We start from the raw sequence: 22987 nt of genomic DNA on the forward strand, positions 1-22987 counted from the left end.
AGTGAATGCAAAATTTTGTATATGTACATTTATTTGACTTAACACATTATACGAATGCATGATAAAATAAACAATTATTTATTGACAAAATATTATATAGTCAGCCTATTTCAAAATAAATAATATGTTTGTACTAAAAGCAAATGAATCACAAAATAAAATCATTATTAATATATTTAAATACTGCTCTGCTGAAACTACGCATTTTTCTATTGTTCTTTTATTTTCAATATTCAATCTTTAGAGATTACATTAGATTAGGGTATATTGCTACCTAAGAAAATGTATCTGTTTTTAACGTACTGTACATTATATATAAATATTTTTAAATGCAATATGTTCTTGTGAAATTCTTAGCAATCAATGTTTTTATCAATAATTTATTCTTGAAAAAAAAAACATTACTTTGAACAACAATCGCATAATGGTTGATGTTTTAAAATATGTTTTATGGGTTCGTTTAACTTTTACCTCTTGTTTTTTTTTTACATATAGAGATAATTCTATGTGCTTTTTCCGGTTTACTTGGTAAATAACAAATAGAAAATATATTGGGACAGTCAAAAATCATAAAATTTATGTATGTTGTAAAATGCAACTGTCAGTTTTTAAAAATCGGAAATGCATGTTTTCATGCTTTATCTATGCAATTTATACAAAATGAAAATCACCTCCGTCTAATCGTTTTACAATTTTTACAAAAATTAAGTTTTCAACCTTTTTTATGTTGCCATTCAGTCCGCAAGCAAGTCTCGGTACCTGACTAGGGTAACCTGATCCCGACTAATATTAATAAAAGCTTTAAAAAAATAACGAGAGACATTTTGTTCTTTTAAACTAACCTACAATTAAAAAGGAGGGCCATTAGAACCAGGGCTCCATCTGCCGACATTTAAAACAACCTAAGCCTCATTTAATAAATAAATTAAACATTAACTAAATCTAACAACACAATAATTGAGTAAAATATATTTTATATTTTTTTAAATTAATTGTTTTTTTCAAAAACTTGTACATATATGAGGATATTGAAAGCAAACAGTTATCTTGAAACGAAATGTGAAATATAAAAATTATAAATTGTGTAGAGTAATTTTGTTTTTTGTGTAGTATGTAAAGAAATATGCGGAGTGACATATTTCTTACATAATTTGAAACATAAGAACATATTCGTTAAAAGAAGAAGAGCATTGTGAAATGCAAATATTAAATCCTTTTTTATAAATATTTTGTGTTCTTCTTCTACATTATGACTTAAATAAACCAATCTTTTATACAGTAGACTTTCAATTTACCAAATTATATACATAGTTGAAAAAAAAAACGATATTTTCGTTTTCAATCATTTTGGCACTCACTTTTTCAGTGATTATTGAAATACAAAACATCATGGATAATCGGGAGTCTACTGTATTTGTATTTCGGAGTTAAATCATTTTAGGAGATTATTCTATTTACTTCCAATATTCTCAAAATGAAAAAATAGTACATTTGAATATTGATTAATATCTGAAAATATTTACTTATATATTTTGCAATAATTATGAAATCATGATTTAAAAATATTCCTACTTCTAATGAAACAGCAAAATTTACTAGAGACCCTCTGGCCCTGGTTTGTAATACACGCACATATATTTGGTAGGGGAAATTATTTTTCTGTTGTATTTTATCGATCCGACGTGTTCAGAATTCTGACTACGAAGAATCCGACGATGGTGGCGGCCGCTATTCCGATGCCGGCCTTCCACCAGTTGGTGTGCTCTCCGGGAATCAAACCAAACTGCTTCAGGTGTCTACAAAAACAAAGTGAAATGAAAATATCCGGATTTAGAGGTAACTAACCTAACACCTAAAGCCATTCAGTAATTAAGGAAAGATAGCGCAAATCAACACATATTAAAGTGGAGACTGACCGGAGCATTTTGTCGTAACGTAACACTTTATGATGCGAGCATTCAAGCAGTCAGTACAGCGAGCTGAGCGCTCCATCCATAGTTTCGGATGCTCGCCGCGAGCGATGTTACGTCGTTATGTTACGACGAAATGCTCCGGTCAGTCTCCACCTTTACAGTAACACACTTATTTACATACCAATTTCATTTTTCAATCTGTTACATGAGCTACGTAACTCACATTTTTGTGGGTTTTAGAAAATATCCGAGTGTAAATTTACAAGAAATGTTTAAATGGAACATTCATATAAATTAAAAAAAATGAAAATAATGTTTTGGTATCAGCCAACTTTGATATAATTTGGTTTATTTTTTACTTTCTATCATACTAAAGTACCTGAAATTGCAGAATTTGCAAGTTATGTAAATCTGAGTGTTACCGCAATATTGATAAAAGGTTTTGAAATATTTTTAGCATAATAAAAAAAAACTCGATTAATGATTGAATCAGATTATTTTTTAAACAATATTACTTTTCTCATTATTGCATTACATTGTTATATTTATGATTAATAAGGTACAAAAAAGTAAGATCTTCAAGAGCTGTTTCAGGGTAAAATATTTAATTATTATAGTCCAAAATACACTATTTTTTATGTTGGTGCAATTGGGAATCGAGCCTGCGACTTCAAACATGAACCAGTAAAACACCAGAAGGATGGACTGTGACTAAATTACAATTCGTAAACTTAAATTAATATTATTTAACACTTCATCAATGCATATTTTTTTAATTTCAATTTTAAAATGACTTGTAACTAACTTATATTAACGGTTTACCAACAAAATCTTAAATGTAGTTGAATTCTATAAAACAAACCTACATTATTATTATAGTCAAAAACTAATATTTTTATTGAACCTACAACTTTAAGAATATGCTATGTGTTTTTCTTCTTAAGATTCGTCTTCTATAGTGCCAATTTAGAATTTCACCGAATAGCATGCAATCAAATATTTGTGTGCGATATGGAAGCAATATGTACCTAACAAACAATTGATACCCGGGAACATGGTGCAAGCTGTGCCTGATTATGTTAGAGGTTTACCGATTCGAGATGTGTATGTAAACATTTCATGCATTTTGATTGTGATTGTCAAATATTTTTTACAAAAACCAAAAAAACATTCAAGCATGCAGTGCAACAAAACATCTAAGAATGTTTTCCTAATATGTATATACGTATGTAACTCCATTAAACATTAAAATGAGACATTTTGTATTATAAATTTTGTGTATGATTAAATTTATTGCTGTAATTTACAGACTTTGGAATGTGGAAGTTTGGCCGTATCTATACAGGTTCTATTTACAATATCATATACTATAAAAATTATCACAAAGACAATGCGCTATTTTACTTTTTGTAAACCTAATTTTTTTACTTTGCAGTATTTAAAAAAAAATTCTTTACAATTAAATATATTAAGATTGCTATTTTACTATATTTTATCAATTATTAAAATAATTTTATAGTAGTATTAACCGCCCTACACGAATGTACGTGATACGGTTTTTCTTCACCATTCCGCACTAACACCTATAACCTATGCGGATAAGATATCTGTTCCAAAAATATTTTATGCGTACCGGATACACTGACAATTTTTTATCAGGTTTTATGCCTGACAATATTTTGTGACAACAAACGTTGTGATTTTTTGGTTGTTTATAAAAAATATGCCTGAAAATAACCCGAGGGTAGGGTGGTTAATTCATTCAATAAAATACAAATCATGTAAAAGGATGTAACCGGGATTGTCATTTTCAGTGTTGGCTGAAACAAAATGCGAATATATGTGTACATATGTAGTTACATACTAGATTACTGAATAACAACTCCCCCCCCCCCGATACTTGTTTATGAATGAATACAAGAGAAAAATTGCAATTTTAAATACAGTAAAAGCGCTCACTAATTCAATTCAACTCTTTTTAGCATTATTTAATTTTCATCTTCAAAACCACATTTCTTTACAAAACCATTGATTGGATTAAATTCCTAAAAAAATTAAGCATAAACAAAAATTTGGCCTGTTGTTGAGTATTTAAAAAATGTACCGTAATTTCATACAAGTACGGTTTGAACAGTCACATGCAAAATGTGAGTGCCATCTAGTGAGTTAATAAAAGAGCATCATTTTATTATCATTATGGTATTGGATTTTTCTCTGCCTGCCTTTAATTAGTCATCAACTGTCAGTGTGTTAGCTATTACACTAACTTTGATTGTAAACATAATATTCCCAAATATTGTGCTTTATCAATTTATTAAAGGTAATATTCTATGTACCATAATGGTTTACCTAATAATGTAGCTGAATCCAATACTACTGTGTCATGCAAAAAAGATGATGAAGATATAAAACTGAGAAAAGACGGTTTATTTCATCAACTAAATGATTGAATCCGGAGTTAGCACAACTCTTGACATGTGAACTAAATACGGCGAGAAGTTGATGATGGAATTTGTTTGATGAAGCAGTAAAGATTAGTGCCAGGCCTAACACAAACACCTAGTTTTAGGGAGAGGTGGTCAATATATAACCTTGTGTAGGAATTGAACCAATCCGAGTTTATCGGTCGGAGGTACAACATGTGAATCAAGCGACGAAGTGGACTGCAAATAAAACAATCTTATCATAATACAGTGTGATCTTCATTCCTCCTTATGTATCCCATACATTATCAATTTGAAAATATTTTTATATGCCAGATACCAGTGCCTTCTAGATAAATACAATGCCTTTTTTCAGAATATATCTGACAAGTCTGATGTTGTTACATTAATCTGATACATACTATGGAAATCTAGAAAAATGTGCTTATTTTTTCAACCTTTAATATATTATTATAATTATTTCAAAAAGTCATTCAATACATGCAAAGTATAAATCATGCCTAGTAAAATTTTGGTATGTTTCCTACAAAATTACTTTTTTTCATAAAATCCACAAAACATAGATAACCATATGTGGGCTTACTTTAAAGATAATAATTACACATTTACAGGAAATTTAAAACATTAAATTTAGTAATAAAATAAAAACTTTTGAAGCAAAATTTAATGTAACAAGTTTACCAATAACAGCTTGTACATTTTGTTTATTATAATTTTGTCTATTATAGTTTTGTCTATTATAAAATGGCTTGTATTATAAAAATAGAAGGCACTGAACATACACAACTTATTTTCTACAACATTTATATTACAGGCATGTTTTGAAATGGTTTTCGTAATGTGTATGCTTCGTAAAATGTATACAAATTGGTGTTCTAGAAAGATTATAGTATCCCTACTGTATGTATAATACTTGCAATCACCATTTATTACGGAGAGAAATGTATGTATTTGAGTGTGTAATTTGTATTTACTTTCTCACTGAGAAAATCGTGCAAAACATTGTTTTATACTATATTTTATACAGTAATACCTCATTTTAATTTCTTTAGAAACGAAGCTTGAAAAAATTAATCTACTAAAATCATTACTTTTTATTTATATATACATAAAATATCAGAAATTATAATAGGACAAATTTAAGAATTTTTGATATAAAATACATATTTTTATGATTAAAATAAAATAAAAATCATCTAGGAAAATCCAACTGCAATATCGAAATATCGCTCAAATAATGGCAAGATTTCAAGGTTGTGAAACGCAAATGCATTTGCAAATGTTTTCAAGATTCACCCTTTTAACATTGAAGTAAATGAAATAAGTAATTTGTTGTTTATTTTCCAGATTTATTACTGAACGAAAATGTCATTACGAGATATTCAAAGTGAGATATTACTGTACTTGGAGTAAAAAATAATATTCATTCCCTTACTTAGAATATAAGCAACATCTAAGGCAGTGGCTGCGTTGTATTTAGGTGAGAAAAACAAATATCCAACTGGAATCGAGATAGCTAGGACTTAACATGAATAACTTACATTGTCCGACGACAAATTTCTACCAACCTGTGCTTGTAAAACAAAATCCAGGCAGCTTGAAAACGACTGACAAAAACATACATATAAGTTTATTTCCATCAGGGTACACAATAACTAAATACTAACATATCATCAGACGATGTCCGATACTGACAATGAAAAGAGACCACTATGTGTCAATAGGTTACATTCGTAATATTGAATGTCGAACAATGGGCAAACTGGTAAACTGGTATAGAAATAGCTGCTCTCAACCAAACCTCCATCAGCTTATAGAGAATCTTACACCAGTGCTGTTTATTTCCATGCTTGTCTTCCAAACAAAGTTGGAGCTGACAAAACAAGATCTAACCCTTTGGATGATGAGTTTTGATGAAGATTTTGTTTGCAAAATGGCAGTTTTTTTTTATTTCTGATGATGAAATAATGCACTATTGCAAGGCTAATTTTAATAACAATATTTTTAAGTTTTAATTAAACATTTAAAGTAAGAGAATTTTCAACTCCTTTTAAAACTGATCTTAGGTATACAAAAGTTTTCCATCTAGTATTTCTAGCCCATTAACTCCATTATAATCTACTACTACCACCCTTACTAAGGTAAAATCAATTAGAGCTATTCCCTCGCTGGGGTTTCCATACCAGGTACGGGCAAATCCACAGAGGCCCATTTTTTGTGCCAGTATTAGATACAGGTAAATCCGTGAAGGACTATTTTTGTATCTATATGTGGTACAGGAAAATTGGGCAAAGGGTTAAAGTTTTTATTTCAATGCTCATCTTACAACTTAGAACTCTTGTGTATCTTGGAACCTATTTGGTTTGCAGTAAAAGATGTGATCTCTATTTATAAAGCAAGTTTGATCAATGGCTGCTGAGATTTTTTAGCCTATCACCCTTCAGATAAATTTATAAAAATGCGCAATCCCTAAAACGCCAGGTTAGATGAATAAAAAGGATAGTAAATATATATAATAGAAAATGCAATTTTAATAGACATCGTTGGTTTAAATGGTTTGGGCATTGTTTAGTGACATATTTCAGATAATAATTATTAATCTGTCAGGATACTCACGGGAAGGCGGCCATGGTTGCTAGTTTAACGAATATGTCCTTCTTCTTGTCCTTCATGGTGAAATATTGCGGGGGAAGGATTTTGTACTTGGAACAAAATTCATCAGGTTGTAATAAGTATTCTTGTCGGACAGAATCTAAGTCTGACTTAGTTCCAACAACTAAAACGGGAATTTTGCTTTCGGCAAAGTATTTCTGGAAAGATTAAAATTATGGAAACATGGTTATAAAATGGAAAATAACAAAGTTTTAAAATAACAAAGTTTTTCATTTATTTTAAAAAGGAAAATAACAAGGTTTTTTGGGTGTTTTTGGTAAAAAAAACTTTGGAAATATCAAACAAATACATCCAACTATAGAAAGTAAAAATAAGTTATTCTGACCTTTATCTGCACCCAACAGTACATAGGATCAGATCAACTCAATGGTAATTTAATCATCAATTATATAAAGACAAGATTATCAGCCTTGTGCTTCAGGCACCAGTCGGAGGTAATATTAAATAAATATTAGAGTGAAAAATATATATTAAATGTAATTAATTTACTACAAATCATATTACTAAACAAAGGTAGTAGAAAACATCTATAGTTAGATTGTAGAGGTGCCGAGATGACCACAAAGACAGGTTTGAATGAATCCCACCAAAAATTCACCAGATTTAGTGTTTCACGTTACATATTTATGCATCATATTGCGAATAGCACCAAAACTGAATATACTTACAATAAATATTCTGGCAAGGTATTCAAAAGATTTGGCATGAGTGGTATCGTATACGAGGCAAGCGACATCGCAGTTGACTTCCGAGGGCTGCAAGGGATCTGACACTCGACTGACTTCTATGTCCTTCAGGATCAGGTACTTTTCCTGAGCATACACTTGCACCGTATTTATGCATGCGTGGATGGCATCACTGTCGCTGTCTCCGGCCGGGCTCTTGGACTTCTGAAACGCAAAAAAACGCTATTTAATCATTACCAGCAATTGAAATGTCAGCAAATTATTTTCAAGAGCTTACTGTTAACTTTGTTTCATTTACTCATAAATGAAACATTTTTTTTTGTAATGTTAAAGAATATTTAAATTTTAGTAATACCCACCAAACCTAAATAAATCATTTATCTAAATATAGCCTTTTTTCTAAATAAAATAAACGATTGTTAATTTTATATTGAAAGCATACTACATATCAAATTGTTTTTTAAAATTTTTAAATCACATATTTTACATATCGCTCACTTCCTTTCAAGAACGTCATGAATCAAAAAACTTGATTTTTCAGGAGAGCGTTTTTTAAGTTTAAAAATATAATACAATCTATTAAAAATAAATATCAAGCCACTTATTGAAGTTTTTACTGTGCAACAGATCTTTTTAGGTAAAACCTGAAGATTTTTTCTCCATTTGAAAAATATTTAGTATGTTTAAAAAAATAATTAAACAATACCTTTTCTTCAAAATGCAAAAACAACACTTTCTGCCCTATAGCGGGTAAATATTAAGTTAAAAATATGCCACTTTTGCTGGGATATAGTACATATAGGGCATTCCGAAAACATGATCAACAACTGAAAATTGACGATTTTTGATTTATGACGTTCTTGAAAGGAGTGAGCGATATATTGACTGATTTTAAATTGATGATTTGTATTTTTTAGTTATTGTAAATGAAATTAGTAATTTTAATCAATTACATTTTTATAAATATGTAAAATTGAATTTTTTTTCTGACACTGATGACTTTTTATCTATAAAGCTCACTCCTTTCAACAACGTCATACATCAAAAATCGTCAATTTTCAGTTGTGCATGTTATCGGAATGCCCAGAAAATGTACTATATTCCAGCAAAAGCGGCATATTTTTGACTTAATATTTACCCTCTACAGGGCAGAAAGTGTTATTTTTGCATTTTGAAGAAGAGGTGTTGTTTAATTATTTTTTTTGAATATATTAAATATTTTTCAAATGGAGAAAAAACATTGTTGTTGAAAGGAGTGAGCGATATATGTAAAGAGCAAGCACCTCGTGAGTCAAGATTTTGTATTTCTTGTTATTTTGTTCTTCCTAACTAACTAACTAACCATCACGCCGCTTCCCCGCAGGGGTAGGCAGAGAGAATAGAGCGCCACACCACTCTGTCCTTGCAAACATTCTTCGCCTCTTCCACGTTCATGCATCTCCTCATACATACCCGCCGATTGTTACGACTCCTAACCTGACCACTTTCAAGTATTTGGCATACCTGATCGTGCCATGTTTCTCGGTCTTCCTCTGCCTAAATTCTTGTATTTATTTAAAAATCCAATGACCATTAATCTCCACTTTACAACATTTAGTATTGGTTGGGCATAGGCAGATGTAGCTCAGGACTACCTTACATACCAAAATAAACGATAACAATATATTACTTGTTAAAAATAAATAAATTCATATACTTGCATCAAGATATTTCAATTGCTGTCCGTGGCAGCTATACTAAGATACGTTAGTTCTAAATTACCTTTGTACCGGCTCCAATAAACATCCTACAAAAAGTGGTCTTTCCGGAATTCCTCGGTCCAATAACGTGACACTGGTAGACATTACGACTTGACTGCTTTTTTGCCAGGTCCAATCTTTTTTCACGTGTAACTAAAAACACAATAATTATTAAATATTTCCATTATTTTTTCCATGTCATATTGTAATATTTGAATAAACAAAATCTTCCTTTCTCTTTACAAAGAAGTGTCATATTGTAAGGTTAGCATAAATAAAATAATTAAATGTATATATTTTTGAAGGTACCTTGAATAGCTGCAGCTTGAGATTCATTTTCGTGGACATTGAACCCGAGGTATGCCAAGTATTCCAGGGTCTTTGGAAGTTCTGTTAGTGTCATGAGAGCCCAGCGACAGAGCCATCCTTGCAATGTCAAATGTCCCTACAAATTTAACAATGGATTTAAAATTTTTACAAAATTTATATGACACTATGGTACACTTTAGAAGCATAAAATGCTACATTTAATAGATTTTCATGTTTTAACACATCCGAGTATTACGATTGAGGATAATATTTTTCAAAATTCAACATTACTTGTAAAAAAAAAACTCTTCTTATACAATCTTTTAATAAAATTTTTGCTTAATTTAAAAACATAAAATTCACAATACAGTCCAAAGACAAATACCATGAAAAAATCAATGCAAAATTAAAATAATTCATTATCAAATTAGCAGTTGCACTATGTAAGAAATTCATAAATGGATATTAGACTGAAAAATCACTAATATTTAGTTTGACCCTCTTGGGAATCGAACCCGGGACCTCGAGCATGGTAGCCTAGAGCGCTAACCACTACACTATGGAGGCGGACAAATCAATACAAATCATCCAAAACGGTCGAGATTATCTTTTATATGTCCACTTCTTGAGTGATACTGAGAAATATTGCAACACCAATGAAAAATACTTCTTCCTCTTACATTCACTCGCACCGAATGGTGAATAGGATAATGCACCATATTGACTGTTAATCATGTGAAAGCCCTGGACTGGTACCGGAAGCGGAAGGCTGATCACCTTTCTTTCGTGTATTTGACAATCGAGATAGCACTGCTTCTATATGATGCTGTGCCCTATGCACTATTGGGTGCAGATAAGGGTTAGAAGAAGTATTGAATACCTTTTCATTTGTGGGGACGGTCTGGCGCAAGTGGTGCCAGGGGACCTGGGGGCAGCAGGAGAACACGTTCCTGAGCTCCGCCGTGTTCAGAGCTCCGTCCCTGTCCTTGTCGTACCTCTCAAACAGCTGCGTGAGGAACTGCTGGCCCCTGTGCGACAGCTCCGTAGAGCAGCCCGATGGTATCTTTACGCTGTAACCAAAATACACATAGTTCAACCGCCTTGCCGTGAATGTGACAGTAGTTTTGTTCATTGTTTTAGCAACAACATTGTGGTAAGTTTTGTCAACTATTATTTAACTTTATAGTAACTATTTTACGACCAAAAATATATGTATAATTAATTAATTGTACAGTCAAAACTTGTTAATTTAAATGTGATAATATTATATAAATGTAATAATAATTGGAAATTTTAGTCTCCAACAACTTTGAATTTAAGTTTTTCTTCGGTTGATTTAAATTTCCAATTTCATTGGTTTATTATTTCATCAAAAAATGTATAGGTTCGTTGCTTTCAAAACACTGCCAAGTATTAGTTATTTACATATTTTCAGTCCATTTCGTATTATTTTTTGACATCTCATCAAAGATGAAGAAGAATATGGAAGTCTGGGCATTTACGGGGCTGACGACCGTCATAGGCTGGTTTAAATGATTTTACACACGTGTAATATTCATCAATTCTACCCATTATTGACAACCATATTACTCAAATTCTTGGAAGTTCTATATATATATGAATCCATTTTGAAACATTGTTCTTGAATCACTAGAACTTCACTACAGACATCTACTAGTGAGATGAAAAGAAGCTTTTTATTGAGCAGAAACTCTTTTATTAGTGTAAGGTCCGAATCCTGGATTATAATCACACACATGAGAAACGCCAGAAAATATCAACATATTAGTTAATATAGAAGTACAGATATATTAGTTAATATATATATGGTAAATGATTTGAGTTTTTACAATAACTATAGAAAATGCTGAAACTTAGGTTTCCGGTAACCATTTTCGGCACAGCTAATGATGTTACCTAGAAGCCAATGAATTATTTATAGTCTCAAAGAACATTTGAAACTAAAAAGTGTATTTATCTGGAATCACACAACTCACACTGGGTAGAGATATTCCGTGCACATTTGCAGACTCTCGTTGTAGCCGAACTTCCTGAGGACTGTCCATGTGGTTTCGTTCCGACCTCTCTGTATAAACAGGCAATGCAGGAATAGGAATCCCTTAAGTGTAACCGAGTCTCGTTCTATTCCATCAGGGACGTTCTGAGCCAACACAGCTTTTACTTCATCTAATACCTATCAGCATACAAACATTTTAGTATGAAAAATCAATTTACAAGTATTTTTCAACAAATAATATATTATTCAAAGAAAAAAAGCTATCCTTTATAATATTCAATATATATTTCTTTAATTTGTCTACGAATTAAATGCTAAATATTAAATTAAATAAAAGAGAGAGAAAAATTAGTATGACAATATGTATTCATTATCACAGAAAAAAGAAGAATTTTCCACATCAGGATTAGATCCCGAATCCTCTGATTTCTATTTAGGTACTTTAATTCGTAAGTTATACAAACAACACTTATTAAAACAAAAAATACCTATTTCGGAGTGAATTTTTAAAATTATCTAATATCAACCACGTGAAACTCATCCTTATTTTTGCAAACAAGGATCAAATAAGAATGAGTATACAAACTATGTAAATGTTACATAAAGTGCGTAAGATTTCCTAACTAGCATATCATTTGATTTTTGCTTATTTTTGCTTGGACGCAGCAAATCTTGGTCACAACTGTCGTCAAGAAAAGGCGATTCAGTTGGCTTGGCCATGTACTCCACATGCCTCCTGAAAGCCTTAATCAAGCTTGCCTCTTTTACAAGGCATCAGGTTCACACCGCCCAGGACGACCACTGCTGACAATTCGTTGGCAGTTCTCGTCAGAACTTCGGGATGCGTATCTGACTTGGGAGGATGCAAGGGAGATGGCAGCCGACAGAAAAGCCTGGAGACGGTTTGTGGACTCCATATGCTCCACCTAGGGAGCGGATATGGTTTAATAATAATTTTGCTTATTACCTGTGGCTGTAGAGGGCTATCAAAACATCGCCTTTGAAAATGATTCAGTTCATAATCATTAAGTAATCCGTCTCCATCTATATCGCATACTTTAAATATTCTTGTAAGAGCTCGCCTACAGTTTTCAGTTAACTAAAAAAAAACACAAAAAAATTAGACAAAAGAGGGATTAGAATGTGTGACAATCCACACACACATATTTTGGATCTACTAAAATGTGGTCAAATTATATAAAAATAAAGACATTTTATCATTCTTGTTAGTCGAGATACTGATTATCATCTTGTTCTTATATTGTTAGTTGACATATTGGATAAGCTTACGTCTTGTTGTTCCATAACATAGAGGGGTGATGTTGGGTGCAGGACAGCTTTTTGTGCGTAGTAAAACATCTCAGAAATATTATTCAATGTTTTGGCCGAACATTCAATACAGCTGTCTATCTCAGGGAAGTCTTCGGCTATTTCCAAAATGGACTAAAATAAACATTTTATTTTTAAATTGGTAACATACAAAAAATAACCACTTCAGTTTGTGACCTAAACTCTCCCAATAGTCGAAATTGTTGAGTAGAACGCGTTTCATATGAAGGAAGAAGCTGTTTAATTCGAAACCCCCGGGAACAATATTTCAAATATTAGTTATATATTGTGGCAACCCACACACATCGAATATGGCAACACCAGCTCAACGTAGCGAGCTACCTTCACCGCCAGAAAAGAACGGATCAAGCGAACCCGCCACACTTCGTCGCCACCCGTCCACAGATCGACACGTACTTCAACTGTTCTCATATTAGAGTCACGCGATTATCCTTAAGTATTTGCTTGATTGTAATTTAATAGAACTAAATAAATTTGTGTTAAAAGTAATCCGCTTTCATCTTGCTTCCCTTCTGATAAATTAAAGTGGTATTCAACTAGAAACCATAATTGGTGACCCCCCGACGTGATCCCGAAACACGTTTTACAAAATTCGGAATTTTAGAAGCATTTTTTAAATAAAAACCGAAAAAAACAACGCGTAATAAACATCGATCACAGGAAGCGTGGCGACGAGCGTCCCAGGGATAAAACGTAAGTCAATATTTTAGTATTCTCACATATCTAACGTAAAATCTTTTCATTAAAAATAATAATCTCGAAATTAAACCTTTTATATTTGCACTACCCAATTTAGAATCTTTTCCCTGGTAAAATAAAAGTCAATTATTAACAATTTTTTGAATCCTATCTATATCCGATATATCTACCTATATCTAATCCGATGAAACCATGTGGGAGATGTGGGAGAATAGAAAATTAATTGTACCGACAGAATACTCGCCGCTATTGTAACACTGATTTCAGCTAAGACGACATCGTCTCGGTCATCTTAAGGCTGACGCAGACATCGGAAATCCACACAGGAAGAACGTGCGCGAACACATACTTCAGATACGGAAGCCGTCAACAACGAAGAGGAAACGAACAACGAAAAAGCTAAGTCAACCTAAATAAACATAATTTAAAATCATTTATTTGCCAAAAAATATATGCAAAAATTCAATAATTAGCTCTCATAGTAAACGTCACCTATCCTGTTTCATAAATAAAATCAAATCGTAAATAATTCACAAATAAAACAAGGCAAAAAACGCCGCTGTAAATGTAGAATCAATAAATTATTGTCATTTATATATATATAAAAAAAAAAAAAAATTTTTCTTTAATATTACGTCAAAAATTATCCTAATAATCAAATTTCTTTCAGCATTGTCATAACTATATAACATCGAAAAATAATCCCATTACATTAATTCGTCTATATAAATTCTCGCTTAAAAACAGCACGTAACAATAACACGAAACAAATTCCCGAGCGTACTTCATACCGCGGCCGATAAGCGATAAACAAACCCGAGTCATTAACCCCACCATTTATTTTTTCTAACAACGCGAAAAATACCAATCCGTAACATCCAAACACAGCAAAATCCAAAATATTTAAATAATTTTTTTTACAAAAAAAAAATAAAATAAAATAATTTTTTTAAATATCGCACAACGATGGCAATCAACGACGAACATGAATATCAAGAACCGCAGCAAGTACAACCGCAACTACAAAAATATCCGGAATATAATACAACTTGCGATCAATCAAGAAACAAAATTTTTAGTAACCTCATAATGTCGAGCCTGCTAAAACAAATAGAACTACTAACGGAGGAAGTTAAACAACTAAAAGCGAAACACGAAAACGACAACTGGCAAGGACGCATGAGCCGCTACGACAACAGACGACAAGAAAACGGCCGATATAGAAATAAAAGCAGATCCCCATACCGAAGCATGTCTAGAGAAAATTCAAACGGCATATGTTTTTACCACAACAAGTTCAAAAACAAAGCATTCAAATGTAGAAAACCATGCAGCTTCCAGCCGGAAAACGCCAACGGGGGGCCAAACTAGAGGCCTGTAACCCCCCTCATGATACATTCCGCCTCTTTGTTTACGATCGAAGAACCAACATGAAATTTCTAATCGACACTGGAGCCGACGTATCCGTGTTACCGAGGTCATACAACAACATAGAGAATTCACTCGCCTCCGACGATACAACAACAACACTCTACGGCGCCGATGGAAACCAAATAAAAACATACGGTACAAGAACACTCGAATTAAACTTAAATTTAAGACGACCATTGAAATGGAGATTCATAATCGCCGACGTGTCAAGAGCGATACTAGGAGCCGATTTCCTACACAATTATAACTTAAGCGTAAACTTGAAAAACGCAACGTTAACTGACAACGTAACTGGATTAAAAGTAGACGGAAACACTTGCAAAAGTCCGTCTTCAAAAATTTCACTAATCAATAACAACTGTGAATATCACAAAATCATGGCTAAATACCCCGACATACTTAAACCAAAAATGGACATCGGACATAAAAAGAAACATGAAGTGAAACACATAATAGAAACAAAAGGACAACCAGTTAGTGCAAGGGCCAGACGCCTCGCACCAAACCAGCTTATCGCAGCAAAGAAAGAATTCAAACTGCTGATGGAACAAGGAATTTGCCGCCCCTCAAAGAGTAATTGGGCAAGCCCGCTACATATGGTGAAGAAACCCAACGGAGAATGGAGACCCTGCGGCGATTACCGACGTTTAAACGCCCAGACGCTACCAGACAGGTACCCGATACCTCAACTCCAGGACTTCGCACATAAACTCAACACAGCGAAAATATTCTCGACAATAGATCTGAAGAGAGCGTATCACCAAATACCAATGGAAAGCGAAGACATCCAAAAGACAGCCATAATCACGCCATTTGGACTTTTCGAATTCACCGCCATGCAATTCGGACTATGCAACGCAGCTCAGACATTCCAACGATACATGAACAATGTAACAAAGAATCTAGACTATTGTTTCGTATACATAGATGACTCATAGCATCAACGAGCGAAGAAGAACATAAAAGACATCTCGAAGAAGTATTTTTAACCCTTTCAGAAAACGGTTTAATAATAAACGCAGACAAGTGCAGTTTCGGAAAACCGGACGTCAGTTTCCTCGGATACACTATAACAGCGAACGGCATCACACCACTGCAAGAAAAGGTACAAGCAATAACACAATTCGAGACACCAAAAACCGCGAAAGGACTCCGACGTTTCCTCGGAATGATAAACTTCTATAGAAAATTTTTACCAAATGCAATAGAGACACAAGCTATACTATTTGACATGCTTCAGGGCTATGTAAAAAACGACCGGAGAGAATTAATATGGACACAAACGTCGACAGCCGCATTTAATAAATGTAAAGACGACCTGGCGACAGCAACGCTACTAGCGCACCAAACCATCGATGCCCACCTCGCTATAATGGTCGACGCCTCAGACAACGCAATGGGAGCGTCCCTACAGCAGGAAAACAACGGAACATGGCAACCACTAGGATTCTTCTCAAGGAAACTCACCCCAGCACAGAAGAAATACAGCACGTATGACAGAGAACTGACAGCAGTCTACGAAGCCGTAAAATATTTCAGACAGAATGTCGAAGGACGCAATTTTATAATATATACAGATCACAAACCGATCACATTCGCATTTACAAAAAAAACAGCTACGAACTCTCCAAGACAGGAAAGACAGCTAGACTACATAGGACAATTCTGCACGAACATAAAACATATTACTGGATCAAAAAACACAGTCGCCGACACACTATCACGGATCGAAGAATTAACAATACCCGCAACGATAGATTACGACGAGATGCACGAGCAGCAAAAAGAAGATGAAGATTTAGCAAACTCCCTTCAAAATTCGTCACTAACCCTTCAACAGAAAAACATCCCAGGCATGAACAACCCCATATGGTGTGATACGTCAAATAATAACATACGACCTTTCGTCCCTCAACAAATGAGAAACCAAGTCATAGCGAAAGTACACAATATATGTCACCCAGGAATAAACGGTACTAAAAAAAGTATACAACAGAGATTCGTATGGCCACACATGACAAAAGACATTAAAGAATTCGTCAAAAACTGTATACCATGCCAAAAAGCGAAAATAAACCGACATACCTCAGCACCGATTAACACATTCAACGTACCAGAAGACAGATTCCAGCACATCAACATAGACATCGTAGGACCCCTACCAACCTGCCGAGAATATTCGTATTTATTGACAATGATCGATAGATATACCCGATGGCCCGAAGCAGTACCAATCAAAGACATCACTGCTGAAACAATAGCCAAAACATTACTAGACACGTGGATCGCCCGCTACGGCGTACCACAAACAGTAACCACGGACCAAGGAACACAGTTCGAATTGAAACTTTTCAAGGCACTATCGGAAATACTGGGAATAAAACACAGCAGAACATCAGCTTATCATCCACAAACAAACGGAATGATAGAGAGATGGCATCGCGCATTAAAAACCGCACTAACAGCAAAAAACGACGACACCTGGTTGGACACGCTACCAATAGTCCTACTCGGACTTAGAACTACGGTGAGAGACGAGCTTAGATGCTCACCCGCAGAACTAACTTATGGAAAAACATTACGACTCCCAAGCGACTTCTTCACAAACACCATAAGCACCGACCCAGGAATATTCGTGAGCAAACTACGTGACAGATTCACGGACGTCAGGCCGACGCCCGGCATCCACCACTCATCAAAGAAAGTATTCATACCAAAGGAACTACCGACAGCCACCCATGTATTCATCCGAACCGACTCACACAGAAAGCCCATACAAAATACGTACGAGGGCCCCTATCGAGTCGAATCGCGAACAGAAAAAACATTTGTAGTCGATATCAAAGGAAAACTAAAACACATTTCAATAGATAGATTGAAACCCGCGTTCACAACGACAATGGACGAAAAAATCGACACACAACAGAGAGCGACAGAAATCCGTACGCCAACCCCGGAAACGGACTCAAACAAGCCGACAGAAGGAAACCTGCAAGAAAGAAAAACCAGAGCAGGAAGAAAAGTTCATTTTCCAGACAGATTTCGACCATGAACGCCTGAACAATAAAAAAAAAAAAAAAAAAAAAAAACAAAAGCCAATTGTAAAAATAAAAACTTTTATTTTACCAAGAAAAACAAATTACAATCAATAACAAGAAAAACAAACTACAGTCAACAACAAGAAAAACAAACTACAGTCAACAACAAGAAAAACAAACTACAGTCAACAAAAAGAAAAACAAACTACGGTCAACAACAAGAAAACAATTTAAATTACATATGTACAATTCACCCATATGTTTTAAAATTTCTGATTACAGTATCATGTCTTCTGTTCAAAGACACTGGAGGAGGGCCGTGTGGCAACCCACACACATCGAATATGGCAACACCAGCTCAACGTAGCGAGCTACCTTCACCGCCAGAAAAGAACGGATCAAGCGAACCCGCCACACTTCGTCGCCACCCGTCCACAGATCGACACGTACTTCAACTGTTCTCATATTAGAGTCACGCGATTATCCTTAAGTATTTGCTTGATTGTAATTTAATAGAACTAAATAAATTTGTGTTAAAAGTAATCCGCTTTCATCTTGCTTCCCTTCTGATAAATTAAAGTGGTATTCAACTAGAAACCATAATATTTAGAAAACGGTAAAATTCAAATCCATTAAATAATAACAGTTATTGTATGTGACTGATTTCCTAAACAATTTTGTATATAAAAGTGAATTTTCAAATTGCTCTCCAAAAAATAACCCATTTTGTAGATATGACTCGTTGGCATTCAAACAACTGCGCTAATGACAAGTGCATAAATTAGTGAAATTCATAGATAAAAACAGTATTTTAAATTTAAATTTTACTTGCCACTATTTCTATAAATACCTATAATACCTATAAATACTATAAATACCACTATTTCTTCAAATCTATTGTGACACGTGTTTCGGTCATTCATTTTCAAACACAAACGCCGTTTTGTAATAATACCGAAGAAAAGTGTGTCACAATAGATTTGAAGAAATAATGGTGTTTACCAATTAAAGTTTAAATTAAAAATGCATGGATATTACTACAAAGTGACTGTCGAATCAATTAATGAAGATGTTTTATTACGTATTGTGTATTTCACAGTGGCAGTTGTCAAAGAATTATCTTTTTTTGTGTGAGATGTTGATTTTTCAGCAGTAACAATATTAGCATTTAATCTACCTTACTAGTAATCTATAAAAAGTTACCTATATTAGCAGTCAATCTACCTTACTGGTAATCCATAAAAGGATACCTACATTAGCAGTTAATCAACCTTACCATAAAAGGTTACCTATGATATATTAGCAGTAAATCTACCTTACCGGTAATCTATAAAAAGTTACCTATATTAGAAGTCAATCTACCTTACTGGTAAACCATAAAAGGATACCTACATTAGCAGTTAATCAACCTTACCATAAAAGGTTACCTATGATATATTAGCAGTAAATCTACCTTACCGGTAATCTATAAAAAGTTACCTATATTAGAAGTCAATCTACCTTACTGGTAAACCATAAAAGGATACCTACATTAGCAGTTAATCAACCTTACCATAAAAGGTTACCTATGATATATTAGCAGTAAATCTACCTTACCGGTAATCTATAAAAAGTTACCTATATTAGAAGTCAATCTACCTTACTGGTAAACCATAAAAGGATACCTACATTAGCAGTTAATCAACCTTACCATAAAAGGTTACCTATGATATATCAGCAGTAAATCTACCTTACCGGTAATCTATAAAAAGTTACCTATATTAGAAGTCAATCTACCTTACTGGTAATTTATTAAGGGTTAAAATACTTACATGTATTGTGGAGTACTCAACGAGATCGATTTTATTTCCGACTAGAACTACCGGCTTCCTCTGCTCTTCGGGGCAGGCATCCCTTATGAGAGGAAGCCAGTAGGAGCTGACCTTGCTCAGGGACTCCTCATCATCCACGGCGTATACCACACACACCACGTGGCACTTTTGGATCTCATCAGCGAGGTGATCTGACGTCTGTTCGGAAGCTAAAAGAATATCATAACAAAAGTTAAAATCATTTAATTACAATAGATTTCGCGATTCAATGCCATATCCAGATTGTAAAAAAACGGTAGTATTTAATTGGAATTTAGCTTTATCAACCTTGATACTAGAATACATATAAGCATTTCCTGTTTACATGTTTTATAAAAAGACAATTTAATTTAAAAAGCAACACATTTTATTTGAAAAAATACAATTTCTTGAGTCAGTGATGTAGAAATAATAAGAGTAATGCATGTATTTATAAAAAAAAAGAAAGAAAAAAAACGTCTGAATGAGCTTGAGTTGTCAGTATTTTTCCGAGATGTTACCATTTATTAGTTAGCACTTTTCTTGCACTTTGAACTACATTTACAGCATCATTATTGTATATTTGGACTAATGACAGGTATACTGCTATGCGGTCTAAAACACTAGCACTGTTTGCTAATGTTTCTAATGACATACAACATAATAATTATTTGCGAATAAATGTCTATGAAAATCTAAGCAACTGTTTTTAAAATAATGAACTTTACATTGAAAAAAGTATATTAATAATTATGCATTAAATTTACTTTTTATTTGCAGTATTATTTCGAAAATGTTAAAGAGAGTGTAGTTCCATTAGAAAGTTAGAGAAGAGACATTAGTGAAGATGGGCTTTTTGAAAAAAAAATGTAACACTTTTTTTGCACATAAAATACCATCCATATTTATTTTTGTACATTTACATAGATGATCTTATGAATAAATTAAAATTAAGTAGATAACATCCCACTATTTTATTACAATAGCAGTTAGTATTTCTTCTCAAGAAAGAGAAGATAAAATCATTATCCATTGTTTAAAAAAAAAGTTGAAAATGGTCTACTAGACTCTAAACAATGAATTTCTAATATTCTCACATTGGTGCAGCTATTGTTCTCTGCAAAAACAACTATGAGCAGCTAACTTAATTAACACTGAACATGTCCATTGAAACTTGTTAGCATGTAAACCTCTATTCGATATGGAAAAACAAGTTTAGGAGTTTAATCATAATCATATTATATATAACATGAAAATAGGCAGGACAGTAGTAAGCCTCCCGTGTCAATCCATACCAAAATATTTAAGTAATTAATAAATAAATAAATAAATTGATGTGGGATTCTCTTTGGTAATATTTATAAAACACTTTAAAATTTAACTTTTACTTGGAAAATACAACACTTTATTAAAATCATTTGTAATATGTGTTCCTTGATACGATATCCGATACTATGTGTGAAATTTAGAGTAAATTTAGGTTTTGCCCTTGGGAAGCTGGAGAATGAGGAATAAAGTATAAATGAAGACTAAAGTAGTAACAAAATATCTGTGGTTAGCCTAAACTAGGGACACGCGCTACCTAAGATATTTATTGATAATGTGCATGGGATTTATGGTTTTTGAAGCTGTTTAAGTAATTGTACAAACCTGTGTACACCTTTTTGAAGATACCTTCATGACCTAATTTATACAAAAATCAAATGATTTATGTATAAATTAGGTCATGTGGGTGAAAATGTGATGTTCGGTAATATTCTTTAGGCCTGCTTTGGCAATAAGGTTTTTAAAAATGGGAGCAAAGAGATTTTTTACACGAATTTATGTTTTAATCACTATTGCTATTTTATGGTAAATCTGTATTGCGATTATTACCAATTTAGGGGGAAAAAAAGATAAATATATTTAATAGATAAGTACCTGAATAGTCCACAATATTAGTGGGGACCTGTTCTGGTGTTACGTCGGCTGGAATAGTTATTTCTTCGGCTTTTGGTGGAACATCTTCAGCAAACTCTTCACTTACTAGAGATAGGATAAGAGAAGTTTTACCAACTCCTGGATCTCCCACCAGCAATATCCTAACCTGACGGCGGGAACTCGAGCTCCCGGTCACCATTTTCTAAAAGAAAATCGTCTTCTAATGTAAAATGGAACGATTTCTGTAGGACAACAAAAGGTTGGTATATTCCAATGACATAATGTCAAACTGTGACAAAGTGAACAAACTACCTTAAAACACATTATGCAACACACTTATTATAGCTTAGAAATGCATTTATTAATTAAACACAGCGAATACCGTATTTTAAAAGTACATAATAACGAAACTTCAAATTTGGCCTTGAAAGTATTGAATGATTATCTGGAGTACAAAATAAGTACTAATATAACACGCTTGAAAATAAAGTAAGATGGATGCATAGCATTATATCACAATTACCATTCCGTGCGGTTTCGCAAATAACTAGCACACCATTACAAAATATTGACGGCCGATTTGTTGTCTAATAGTAATGTGATATAAAAACACTACAAAAGTCAACCCCCACCGGGAACGGATACCATAGAAATTAAACTGAATTTCCTCGTAATAAATTTTTATCTGTATTTTCTTCCCATAAACAACTACCACAAACAACACAGGTACATCAAAACGGCGGGAAACTTAAAAAAAAAAGAATAATGTGAGTAGAATCAACACCGATCTTGTTGGTAGAATACCCCTTGGAAAATATCCATTATAATAAATAATACTACGATTCGTTTAATTGGGTATTCGTTACCTAGGAAGTAACCTATCTAGCCATCTCCTAATCAATCGCGATTGAAGCACGTAAACAAATTGGATTCAAGTGT

At 33.3% G+C, this 22987-nt stretch overlaps 1 protein-coding gene across 4 annotated transcripts; it reads right to left on the reverse strand.

Annotated features, from left to right (window-relative positions):
* Positions 1-477: 477 nt before the first annotated feature.
* On the reverse strand, positions 478-22708 carry Miro (mitochondrial Rho GTPase). Of its 4 annotated transcripts, none has more exons than XM_088273098.1 (13): positions 22572-22708; positions 22049-22250; positions 20111-20319; positions 13072-13224; positions 12749-12880; positions 11762-11958; positions 10645-10834; positions 9765-9900; positions 9478-9608; positions 7699-7920; positions 6974-7167; positions 4505-4576; positions 1535-1796 (listed from the first exon to the last, which is right to left on the reverse strand). In XM_088273098.1, the coding sequence occupies exons 1-13, from the start codon at positions 22572-22574 to the stop codon at positions 1670-1672; spliced, it is 1968 nt and encodes a 655-aa protein (XP_088129224.1). In that variant the 5' UTR covers positions 22575-22708; the 3' UTR covers positions 1535-1669. The 4 variants fall into 4 exon arrangements, with proteins under 4 accessions (XP_088129226.1, XP_088129225.1, XP_088129224.1 ...); XM_088273097.1 differs by having other exon boundaries at positions 22361-22708; XM_088273100.1 differs by lacking the exon at positions 4505-4576 and having other exon boundaries at positions 478-1796.
* Positions 22709-22987: the final 279 nt, after the last annotated feature.

This window comes from Brachycentrus maculatus, unplaced genomic scaffold (assembly GCF_059751285.1).
Source record: "Brachycentrus maculatus isolate JH-2025_06_01 unplaced genomic scaffold, ASM5975128v1 h1tg000548l, whole genome shotgun sequence".
Classification (NCBI taxonomy): Eukaryota; Metazoa; Arthropoda; class Insecta; order Trichoptera; family Brachycentridae; genus Brachycentrus; species Brachycentrus maculatus.

Bases quoted from the DNA above. Each gene is read 5' to 3' on its own strand.
- Miro (XM_088273097.1), bottom strand. The intron at 4,577-6,973 runs GTGAGTATCCTG...TTTTATTTGCAG, and splicing joins GCAACCATGGCCGCCTTCCC to TCCACTTCGTCGCTTGATTC. The intron at 1,797-4,504 runs GTTATATATTGA...TTGTTTTTGTAG, and splicing joins TGGTTCAATTCCTACACAAG to ACACCTGAAGCAGTTTGGTT.